The 11,573-nt window shown below is 57.4% G+C and overlaps 5 protein-coding genes across 5 annotated transcripts; 2 read left to right on the top strand and 3 right to left on the bottom strand.

The window, feature by feature from the left end:
• Positions 1-1,506: 1,506 nt before the first annotated feature.
• On the top strand, positions 1,507-3,350 carry V2A60_000926 (Zn(II)2Cys6 transcription factor domain-containing protein; the record flags this gene model as incomplete). The annotated part of the gene is made up of 2 exons (XM_083252292.1): positions 1,507-3,191; positions 3,281-3,350. 2 exons carry the CDS (start codon positions 1,507-1,509, stop codon positions 3,348-3,350), a joined length of 1,755 nt encoding a protein of 584 aa, XP_083108418.1.
• A 314-nt stretch (positions 3,351-3,664) lies between these two features.
• On the bottom strand, positions 3,665-5,153 carry V2A60_000925 (chaperonin 10-like protein; the record flags this gene model as incomplete). The annotated part of the gene is made up of 2 exons (XM_083252291.1): positions 3,665-3,874; positions 4,092-5,153. The coding sequence occupies 2 exons, from the start codon at positions 5,151-5,153 to the stop codon at positions 3,665-3,667; spliced, it is 1,272 nt and encodes a 423-aa protein (XP_083108417.1).
• A 1,051-nt stretch (positions 5,154-6,204) lies between these two features.
• Positions 6,205-6,480, bottom strand: V2A60_000924 (uncharacterized protein; the record flags this gene model as incomplete). Its single annotated transcript, XM_083252290.1, has 1 exon — positions 6,205-6,480. The coding sequence occupies one exon, from the start codon at positions 6,478-6,480 to the stop codon at positions 6,205-6,207; it is 276 nt and encodes a 91-aa protein (XP_083108416.1).
• Positions 6,481-7,488: 1,008 nt separating this feature from the next.
• On the bottom strand, positions 7,489-9,521 carry V2A60_000923 (tetratricopeptide repeat protein; the record flags this gene model as incomplete). The annotated part of the gene is made up of 2 exons (XM_083252289.1): positions 7,489-9,276; positions 9,351-9,521. 2 exons carry the CDS (start codon positions 9,519-9,521, stop codon positions 7,489-7,491), a joined length of 1,959 nt encoding a protein of 652 aa, XP_083108415.1.
• A 739-nt stretch (positions 9,522-10,260) lies between these two features.
• V2A60_000922 (rRNA-binding ribosome biosynthesis protein RPF2) lies at positions 10,261-11,202 on the top strand (the record flags this gene model as incomplete). The annotated part of the gene is made up of 1 exon (XM_083252288.1): positions 10,261-11,202. One exon carries the CDS (start codon positions 10,261-10,263, stop codon positions 11,200-11,202), a length of 942 nt encoding a protein of 313 aa, XP_083108414.1.
• Positions 11,203-11,573: the final 371 nt, after the last annotated feature.

The following is an 11,573-nucleotide window of genomic DNA, read 5'->3' as shown; positions in this document are numbered from 1 at the left end:
AAGACGATTGTTTTTTTGTGAAACGCATCAGTACGGGTTCATATCTAGATTAGCCACAAGTTACTAAGTAGGCATGGATAAAAAAACGTAATGGAGATTATGCCACGTGGGAATGCATAAAAGATGTGTGGCGAGGTGTGGTTCCTGGCAGCGACAGGGAGGGGAGGGGGTGGTTGAGAAGCATGAGGATGGAGGGGAAAAAGGGAGGGATGAGGAGGAGGGGGGGGGGGGGGGGGTTAAAGTTGCATGTGACTTAACAAGAGGGGTAGCAAATGAGATCTGATTGTATACTTGAGGATCTGAACAAGATGAAATTACAAGTAGTTGGAACAATCTATTTTATTTTATTTTATTTTATTTGCATTTTATCTCATTCGTTTTTTGTCTTTGTCAGACTCAGTGTCAGCCTTTGGCTGGCGGAGTTCTCCAGTCTCTAGGGTCGGGCGGAGTTGCGGAGTTTGGCGCCCGGGGGGGGGGGGGGGGGGGATGCTGACCCCTACCGCCTTACTACTGAGTACACTGACCAGTAAGTAAGGCAGGCCGGCGGACTTCTGCAAGGTGAGACTTTTCGCGCCTGCAAAAGAAGCCAGCTTTGACCTTTTGTCTTTTTTTTTTTTTTCTTTTTTGTTTCCCATTCTTCTTTCTTAGTTTGGTTACTGCCGGTATGTCCGTTTGTCAGCAGAGATTGAGATGACAGCATACGTAACGGTTCTGGAGGGGGGTTAACTGCCGGCCCACCTACCAGTAGGTGTGCAAGGCAAATAAAAAAAAAAATAAAGAAAATAATAGAGAGAGAGAAAGAAAGGGCTGAATCAAAGTTTTGAGAGAGTTTCTCCTCAAAAGTAGCCCCAGTACGCAGAGTACAGAAGACGCGTTGCCTGTTAGCCTAATGGTGCTTCTGCTTTTGCGGACATTGGACCCAAGTTTCGGTCCCGAGTCTGCCTACCTACCTATGCTTCTTCTCTCTCTTTCCCTTCTCACTATTACCTGCCTTTTTTTTTATCATCTCAATCTACATTCCCAAATCTTTCATAATCACACTTATCTTGTCCTTCTTTTTTTTTTGGTGCATGTGCCGCTTCTTCACATCCTCCTTTTTTGCGGACATTGAAGAACGGCCCCGGCGTCGCTGGCAACCCGCAAGCAGCCGTTCTTCTTCTTAGCCCACCAAAGCGGATACCCTTGATCGTGTTTTTTGTTGAACTGGCACCAACTCGACAAGTATACTACTACTGGTTGGCATCGAGGCTCAACTCAATCATCTGGTAACCTGAAAGGCCTCTTCATTCTTCTCCGGAAGTCCCAAGACATTCCTCTGCTCCGAATGAGAGGAGGAAGGAAAAATACACGTTTGAAACAATCGCAATTCCTTTGTTCAATATACAACAAATAAGCCCCCCCCCCCCCCTCTCGTCTCTTTCCCCAAACTCCAAACTCCGGGAACATCTCGCCCGCTCCCAGACAAATTCCTTCTCTTTCTCTCTCTCAAAAGAAAAAGAAACAAGCATGGACTCGTTTGGCATCGATCCGCTCAGCATGACCAAGCTCGACGCAGCCTCGTCGCTCAGCTCTCGCCAAAAGAGCTGCAACGCCTGTGTCCGCGGCAAGCGTCGCTGCGACAAGCGCACGCCCAGGTGCACGCGCTGCGCCGCCAAGGGACTCGAATGCGTCTATCACAAGATGCCTCCATCCGCTCAGGGTGACGGTGGCGGCGGCAGCAGCAACGGCAACGGCAACAGCGCCGCCACTCCTACTGCTCAGAGACGGCAGCAACAGCACCAGCACCAGCACCAGCAGCTCACGCCTGGCCAGTCCACCGGCGGAAGCACGTCGCCGGAGATGGCGGACGTGCCGGACTTTGACATGGGCTTCGACTACGAGAGCCTGGGCACCGAGACAAGCCCGGAGAGCATGTGCCACATCCCCGACCCAACCACTACTTCTACTTCCACCACCACTCCGCACTTTGACCATCACCATCACCATCGCGCCCAGCCGCAGCCGCACGCGACTGGCAACCATCATCACCTTCATCTCGGTCCCGGCCTGGACTTTGACGTGTCCGACTTTATGAACACCGTCCCCGGCCAGCACACCTCGTCGACCCTCTCACCTCCCCCACCCACCTCCAACAGCAACTTCTTCGCCAGCCTCTTTGAGAGCCTCGGGAGCACCACCACCACCAGCTTTGCCGACGACGGCGTCACCTCGGCCGCCTCCAAGCTGGACATTCCGCCCCTGCCGTCGTCGCTCATGAGCAGCGCCCTCGTGCCGCAGCCGCCGACCCGCCACCCGGTGCGGGACGTCTCGCTGCTCCGCCGGCACATGGCCTGCAGCGGGCACGACCCGCTGGCGGTGCACGACCCGCGGTCCTGGATGGGCTACACGGTCCGGGCGCTGACGGACATGCACGCCGTCTTTGCCCGCACCCGCGCCCTGCCCTTCCTGCACGAGCGCCTCTGGGCCGTGCAGCTGCCCCGGCCCGTCCTCGCCGTCTTCTCCGCCGCCACCGCCTACGCGAACCGGTCGCCGCACAACCGCGCCTGGGTCATGAAGCTGCTCGCCGACACGGCCGCCGACGTCCACCGCGACGGCGAGCGCGCCGCCACCCCGCGCGACAAGCTCGCCCGCGTCCAGGCCCTCGTCATCCTCGACTCGATGCGCATCTTTGACGGCGACGTCGGCCTGCGCGCCGCCGCCGAGCGCGAGGCCCACGTCCTCGGCGCCTGGATCGGCGAGCTCCAGGAGGTGACCGAGGCGCTCGAGGCCGAGGCCGTGCAGCACGCGCAGACCAGCAGCGTCGTCGGCGCCACCGCCGCCGCGGTCCCCGACGGCATCAACGGCAGCAGTGCCGCCGGTGCGCAGGGTACCCCGTACCCCGCGCGGGATCGCCCGCCCAAGTCCTGGGACGCCTGGGTCCTGCTCGAGAGCGCGCGCCGCACGCTGCTCTTTGGCTGCGCCTTTGTCTGCATGAACAAGCTCCTCCAGAACCTCGACGTCAACCAGGCCATGTGGCAGAACCTGCGCTTCACCGCCTCCCGCCACCTCTGGGAGGCGCCCTCGTCGGTCGACTTTTTCCGCGCCTGGCGCGACAAGCCCCAGTACTTTATCCGCGACTTTGACTTCAAGGATTTTTGGTCCTACGCACGCGCCGACGACATGGACGAGTTTACAAAGACGATGCTTATGCCGTACGTTGTGCCTCTTTTCTTTTCTTTTCTTTTCTGTTCCTCGCTGCAATAGAACTCGGGAACGATATGCTAACTTGTTTGCTTGACAGGCAAATTGGAATGGATGTTTTGGAACACTTCATGGCGGGAGAGGATCTCTCTCATGTGCCTGCCACGTGAAAAGGGCGCTTGGTTCTCTCCGCATTGGAATGCGTCATCTGTATATAGCAGCCAAAAACAATTGGGTACCTTGGCTGCACTGTATTATATATTTGGTCATGTCATGCACGATTGTTAGTCTATTTTTCAGGCGTTGAAGGAATCATGGCTCTTGTGCAGGGCACAATGCAGAGCGGGATATATATATATTATATGCACTATGGATGAACACGACTCTTATCTATCAACAGGCTTGAAGTACTCATTATACGGCACATGCTTTGACATTTTGATATTGCCCACTTCTCTGCTGTTTACCTGCGAACAGGCCGCACTCACTCCTCTTCCCCCTCCTCCTCCTCCGATACCCGCCACACGAGACGCTCGCCGCTCACGGCGCGGTCACGCAGCAGATCCAGCGCCTTTTGCGCCCGCTCCAGCATCGTCGCGCCCTCGACGACGCGTTGCCGGTTCGGCTGCACGATGCCTTGCGCGAGCAGCTGCGGGATGATTTCGGGCTGCAGCCTCTCCTTGAAATCCGGGTCCTGCAATGCCACGGCAGAAGATGGAAAACAGTCTGGTCAGCCAACAGGTTTTGTTCTTTGCGACGCAAACACTACAACAATCATAACAATAATAATAAAACGTCTGATTGTGCGTAACGCAGTGGGAAAAAAGAAGACTCGAGCGGGAGTTTTCATTTCTTTCAAAAGGAAAGAGGACACAGGGGGGGGGAGAGGATGGTTTCATAAAAAGACTTACAGAAAGGTAAAAGTGTGTCCTGACGCCGCGGACCTCGACGCCGTCGGCCCACTGCCCGGGCAGGCACCTCGCCACGTCCATTTCGTATTCCGGCGCCTCGGTGACGCTCGCGTCCCGGATGATGACGGGGAGCATGACGGCGACGACGGACCCGCGGGTCGCGACGCGCGTCAGCGGCGTCAGCGAGCCGTGCAGCGAGCCGATGCAGTCGAGGATGAACGGCACGCCGCCCCTGCCGCCGCCCCTGCCGCCGCCCCTGCCGCCGCCCCTGCCGCCGCCGCCGCCGCCGTTGTTGTTGTTGTTGTTGTTGTTGTTGTCGTTGTTGTCACTGTCGTCGCGCTGCTGCGTGTACCGCCAGAGGGCGTCGACGACCCCGCCGTCGGTGTAGTCGAAGCAGGCCGTGGCGCCGAGGCCGGCGAGGTACTGGTGGTGGCGCGCCGACGCGACGGCCAGGATGCGCTTGTACCCCCAGTGGCGGAGGACCTGGACGGCAAAGACGCCGACGCTGCTGCTCGCCCCCCAGATGAGGATGTTGTCGTTTTCGTGTGGCGGCGGCGGCGGCGGCGAGGTAGTCGCAGTCATCTCCGTGTCCGCGTCCGCGGCTCGGCGCGGCCAGGGCAGCGCGAGCCCCAGGTCCTTGACGACGGCGTGGAACACGGTCACGAGATTGACGGGCACCGTGGCGGCGGCGCGCAGCGGGATCCTGTCCGGGACGCGGGACACGAGGTACGCGGGCACCGTCATGTACTCCTGGTGGTTGGACTCGGCGCCGCCGTGAAAGGCGAAGCTGGTGATGCGGTCTCCGACCGCGAGCCCCTTGGTGTCACCGTCGCCGACGTCGACCACGACGCCGGCGGCCCCGCCGCTGCCGGTGAGGGACGGGTACGACGGCACCAGAAGCCCGCCGTCGGCACGGTGCAGGTCCAGCGGCGTGGAGGCGACCCACCGCACGCGCACGACGACGTGCCCGGCCGGCGGCGCGTGCACGGGGGACCGCACCGTCGTGAGGGGCTGCCGCGGGGCCGCAATGGCGATGGAGGTCTGGTACCTGGGGAGCGCCATATTGAGAAGGAAAGTTTTTTTTTTTAAAAAAAAAGAAACAAAGAAAGAGGACGATTTGGGGATGTGATGAGGAAAGCAGGACTCGGCAAAGGCTTTGCTCTGTGTGTGTGTCTGTGTGTAAATGAAGATGGGACAAAGTTGGGACGGTGGGCTTGGCGGCAGGTTCTTATATCTTTTTTCAGAGTACGTCTATGTCCATAATTTCCAAGCTTTTGGCATCGTGCCAACGACAAGATTAGAAGAAAAATGATTAGCAATTGGATAGAGGCGTCAGTCAATCTATGTGAGTCGTCGGGCGTCTCGGACACGGAAGCGGAGTGGGTCCCGCTCGTTTCTGAATTGGGCAAGTGAATGAATCCGCCGTCACGTCACCGATGCGCAGCAGAGGAACATGATAAGCTGACGAAGATGCACTTTTTGTCACGGCACGAGCTTTTCGTGCCAAAAAAAAGATGTGGGAAGGAGAGGAAAAAAGAAGTATGCTGTAGCCGCAGCATGTGTCAGAAAGGATATTCGGGAGAAATTGACTCTGCAGCGGGGACCGCGAGGGCTGCAACGGAGGCTGTTGCTGATACGTACACCTGTGTTTAATGCAGCAAGCTATGCCCGGGCATTAAAGATTGGTGCTAGAGTCTCAGAGGGGCAAGTTTTTTTATCAACTATTCAAATTGGAACGCATCGCAATACATTGATAAAGTACAGAATTTCATGCAAAAATGGACTGTTGATCAATCGTAGCAGCCGCTTTGCCCCTCCCTCCCTCTTGACCCCTCTACCCCGTCGTTTTTCGCTGTACCATGTACAGTATGCTGACCTACATTTGTATGGCGCAACGTTTCTCCTTGGTCCGTTGTTTTCCTTGAAATGATCCTCCTTTCAATTTGAAAAGAGGCATGTCGAGCCACGTACGCCTTACACACACAGTATACAGTCCACGCCAGCCGCCGCCGCTGCCGCCGCCGCCGCCGTTCCTCTACAGACCATCCTTCCCATCGAAAAGAAAATACCCAAAGACGCCAAGAGGGGGGAAGGGGCGCAACAGACCGTCCTCTCAAATCCTGACCGGTTTCGACATGGCGTCGACCAGGCCGCCGGGGTCCGCGTAGTTGAGCGTGCGCTTGCCGTCCTTGGCGTCCTGGCGGGCGGTGGGCGGCGCGCCCATGTCGGCCAGCACGCGGCGAGCCTTTTGCCGCAGTCTACCTGCGCCACGACGCTTCCCGTCCGCCGGGGTATCCTCCTTGATGAGGGGGCTCGTCGTCATCGTCGTCGTCGTCGTCTCAAAGGAGACGACCGAGGCTGCGTCGGAGCTGTTTGATTCGCGGCGCATCATGGACCGGGGGGGGCGAAAGAGAGGGTTTATGTACTTGAAGGGGACTTTCAGATAGCAAAAAAAAATAATGAAAGGGAAACCCAAAAGGTGATGCAGTCACTGCAGGGTTTTGAATCTCGATAGTCTGCTTGACGCAGTGCGGTTTGGAAAGATGGAAAGGTTTCTGGTGTTTTGTGAGGTAAATTCGATTGTTGTCGGTCTGGATCGCCAAAGAGCTGAAACGGAGAGGGGGGGGGGGCCCTTCAGCGGCGACCTGCTTTTTGCGCTGGTGAGGGAGAATAGAACTAGCGCAACAAGAAAGCCCCCCAATGTAATCATGTGGCTTGACAAAGTACTAGTTACCAGCAGCGAAAGAAGCAATGTCAAGAGAGTGTTGTTTCACGTGTTGGGTTGGATAGTATCAAAGGCCCTGCTCTGGATATATGGATAAGCATGGTCAACGTCATCCGCCATTTGATCCTGACCCCTCAGAGGTTGTCGTCAATAAGTTGATCTGTCTGTCCCACCCCCGCGATTTTATTCCGCGATTTTATTCGTCCCACATGCCCAGAACCAGATGGGCAATCTGGTTCGCTATTTAAGTAGCAAGGTTGCCAAGTACAAGCCGAGTCATCTCCTTTCCTGCTTGCATCATCTATACACAGATACTCTCACTTACTGCCAAATCTACTGTCCGCTGTCATCGTGGAAAACAAGAGTCATACCATAAATGCAATATATTGTATCTGTTGTCATGTGCACCATGTTGGTGTCGTTCGTTCCTGCCCATGCATGCCATCCACTCTTATTCATCCTTCAATATCCGTACCAAGAACAAAAAAAAAACTCGTTCATAATCTACATGTACATGGGGGAAATGTAGTCCATATGCCTCCCTCTTTTGGTATCCCGGGTTCTTCCTTCTCCAAGTCACCTCAATAGAAAACGAATGTAATCTCTCTTTTGAGTAACTCACGCGCCCCCCCCCCCCTCTCCTCTCCACTTTGGCCTTGTCACCTACTCGACTTAAAAGTCAAACTCGGGACGAAACACGTCTGGATCCACGCCCGGAACCGTCTTCTCCGCAAGGTCGCGGCGGCCCATCTGCGTAAAGACGCGGCGCAGGGTGTCGTACAGAGTGCTGCTGCGGTTCTGGGCCGACATGCGGTCCAGCGTCTCGTCGACCTGGGCAGCGCTGCCCTCGCCGAGGATCTCGTACGCCTTGCTGCGCCCAGACTTCTCAATCGACTTGTGCATCTCGAGCGCGGCCAGGAAGTGCGACGCCGCCTCCTGGTGGCAGCTGATGTTGATGCAGCTGACGCCCAGGTTGTAGCGCGCGCGCACAAAGTTGGGCGACAGCGACAGCGCCTGCTCGTACGCCGCGATGGCCTCCTCGGAGCGCCCGCTGTTGGCCAGCGTCGCCCCGAGCCGGTTCCACAGCAGGTGCAGCTGCTCCTGCTGGTTCATCGTCCCCAGCTCCGACGAGTGCAGCGCCGACTGGAAGCAGTCAACCGCCTTGTCGTACTCCTCGGCGCCGTAGAAGAGCACGCCCAACCCAACCTGCACGTCCGGGTCCATGTGTTCGCCGTCGGGGCTCAGCTGCGCCGCCTTGATGAACATGTCCGTCACCTTCTCGTGCAGGATCTGCCGGTCCGTGAAGCCCATGTCGGCGGGAGGGTGGATGTCCTTGGGGTCGAGGATGGTCGGGTACTTGACCGACAGCCAGCGTTCGAGAGTGCGGTACGCTGTGCTGTCGTAGCCCTCGTTGGTGTACGAGACGGCGAGACCCATGAGGGCGTCGAGGTTGTTGGGGTCGTGCTTGAGCGCCTGCTCCAGCGCCCGGATCGCAGCCGTCTCCTTTTCGTTCTGCGCCTGCGCCGATCCGAGGTACACCCACGCCTCGACGTGCTCGGGGTTCTGCTGCACGGCGGCCTCAAAGGCCAGGGCGGCGAGGGACAGGTTGCCGCCCTCCTTCATGACGCGTACGCCCTCCTCGAAAGCGTTCTTCTCGTCCTTGAAAAAATTCTCCTGCTCAAACATGTAGTTCTCCACGACGGGGTCGCCGAAGCGGCCCCAGTCACCGAGGCCTTGGAGGTCGGGGATCATATCGTTCGTCCATTCGTTGTCGAATTGGTCGAATAGGGACTCGTCTGGAACCAGGGACCTAGCAGCAGCCGTCTCAGCTTGTATTCCTCGCCAAAGGGATTCGAAATCACCGAACTCATTCGTTTCGGACTGGATAGCCCGGTCCATTTCATCCAGCTCGCGCTCGGCGGCGCTCGCCTCCTCGTTCTCCTTGGCCTTTTCGGCGGCCTCGGTCTGGTCTTCCAGCTCGAGCTGGGCAAACTGTTCCTCCCACTTGCTTTCGTCAAGCTCTACGAGCTTGCCCTTACCCTTGACATCTTGCGGTTGTTGCTGCTGCTGATTGCGCATCTGCTGCTGCTGCTGGTACATGGGCATCATGGAGCCGCCCATGCCGTACCCCATTCCCATGCCCATGCCCATGCCCATGCCGCCGCTCATCATCGGGCGCTGCATCTGGCTGCCGGACATGTTGGCCTGCATGGGGCTGGATCTGGCTGAGGAACCCTGGCCGTTCATGTTGAAGCGGGCAAACTCTTCGGCGCTGAAGTGTGCGTTGCTGGGAGGCTTGAATGCCGACTCCATGCCGGGCTGGCTGTTGAAGTCGTGCGCCCACGTCGGTGACGTAGAGCTGGCGCGCATGGGAGCATGCTGAACAGGGTTCATGGCCGGGCCCTGCATGGGAAAGTCTTGCTGCATATTCGGACCAGCGTTGAGGAAGCCGTTCATCATCTGGACGTTGGTAGTATGAACCGATTAGTAATGTCACAAGCTCATGGCGGAGAGGAGAGATGCGCGTGTCCTACCTCGTCCTGGGCACCGTTGGCGCTCTGGCTACGGAAGCCGTTTAGTTGGCCGCCGGGCCCGCGACCGACAAGGCGATCGCGCTGTAATGTCTTGTCATCTTGGACGTGCTTCTGGAACTGGCTGAGCGGGTTGCCTGCGGTCGAGCACTCGGCGCCACCCATAAACGACATGATGACGGCAGGGGCTAGAAATATCTCGCAAGGCGGGGTGGTAACAGAAGCGGTGGACAAGGGATACGGAAAGGGTCGCTCGTGTTTTCAAGGTCGGCGCCAGTGGTTCGCGGATTCACTGAAAGAAAGAAAGGATGCAAAAAGAAAAGGTGACGGGGCAGATGGAAGATGGGAGAGGATCAGATGTTGGGGTAGTGCGTAATGACGGGACGGACTGCAAGGTTAGTAGTAGAAAGGTGCTAGGCTAAGGCTTGTGGCTCGGCCTGGGCGTGGGGGAATCTACCGAGGCAGGCCGGTCTCCGGCCCGTCCATTTGGCAGCGACAGTGGCGGGCAAGGCGGGCTTTTTCTGATTATGAAGCATCGGAGTTGAGAGTCCACGTGACTGCGGGGAACGGCCTTTACCGATTGCCTATTTGCCTAGGAGGCTGCAGAACTGCTGAGGATGACTGGGGTATCCACCAGAGATGCCCACTCAAGATTAGCGCTAATCTTGTTATCGATAATGCTTTTTTTTTTCTGGCTCTCCAAACCACCATGGAAGAAAAAATAGAGAGGCTGTTGGATAACTGAGTACAAGCACACTGTCAACACGCATTACAACGTCAAGATGCTTCGTCAAGTGTGAGTATCCATGGATGGCAAACTGGTACTTCACAGCCTTTATCACACTTTGCAATGACTAACACGATTTCGCACAACCCGCCTAGAAAACCTCGCAACGCTCGCTCAAAGCGCGCCATGGCCGCCCGCGAGCCCAAAGCCGTCGAGAACCCCAAGACCTGCCTGGTGCTGCGCGGCGGCAACTGCTCGCAGGTGGTGCAGGACGCGCTCGCCGACCTGTACTCGATGCACCAGCCGCACGCCAAGAAGTTCTCCAAGAAGAACCCGATCCACCCGTTCGAGGACGCCACCTCGCTCGAGTTCTTCTCCGAGAAGAACGACGCCAGCATGCTGCTCTTTGGCAGCAGCCAGAAGAAGCGCCCGCACGCCGTCACGCTCGTCCGCACCTTTGGCTACAAGGTGCTCGACATGCTCGAGCTGCACCTCGACCCGGACACGTTCCGCGCCATGGCGCAGTTCAAGAACAAGAAGTTCGGCATCGGCCTGCGGCCCATGCTGCTCTTCGCCGGCACCGCGTTCGAGAGCCCCGTCGCCAACGAGCACACGCTCGCCAAGAGCCTCCTCACCGACTTCTTCAAGGGCGAGCCGGCGGACAAGATTGACGTCGAGGGCCTGCAGTACATCATCAGCTTCACGGCCGAGGAGCAGGGATCGTCCTCCTCCCCCGCCGCCGCCGCCGCCGACGCCGCCAGCAAGCCCGTGATCCGCATGCGCGTCTACCTTATCCGCACCAAGCGCAGCGGCCAGCGGCTGCCCCGCGTCGAGGTCGACGAGATTGGTCCCCGCATGGACTTTCGCGTCGGCCGCATGCGCGAGCCCGACGAGGCCATGCTCAAGGAGGCCATGAAGACGCCGCGCGGCCTCGAGGAGCGCACCAAGAAGAACATCACCACCGACACCATGGGCGACAAGATTGGCCGCGTCCACATTGGCAAGCAGGACCTCGGCGCCATGCAGACGAGGAAGATGAAGGGTCTCAAGCGCAGCCGCCTCGACGACGACGAGGTCGGCGTCGAGGACGTCGAGGACGAGGACACGTCCAAGCGCTCCAAGCAATAGATGACGAGCGGGCCAAACAAAAAGGGAACACTGTCTCGAAAACGACCAAAAGCACCACAAAAAATCGGTGTCATGCGTCGTCTTATTTATCAAAATGTGCATAATGGGCTTGGCGTTTATTTGGCATTATCTGGGTATCTATTTAGTTGGCCGAGAGTAGTCCTTACTATGAAAGTTGGGCTCCTCCCACACGACAAAAAGTTTCGCACTGCGGGTCGACACTGCTGTTATTTATATAGTCTATCGACATGATGAGCTTGTAAATCCTGTTTATCGACATGAAAACTAGCTGACCAGTCGTACTTGACATGGTGAATCTTGAAAAAATCATAACCCGCAGTTCTACCTCAAATACCTTCTTTTCCCAACCA

This window comes from Cordyceps javanica, chromosome 1, assembly GCF_051103115.1.
Source record: "Cordyceps javanica chromosome 1, complete sequence".
Taxonomy (NCBI): Eukaryota; Fungi; Ascomycota; class Sordariomycetes; order Hypocreales; family Cordycipitaceae; genus Cordyceps; species Cordyceps javanica.
Note: the sequence above shows the minus strand (reverse complement) of the source record. Positions and strands in the feature narration are given on the sequence as shown.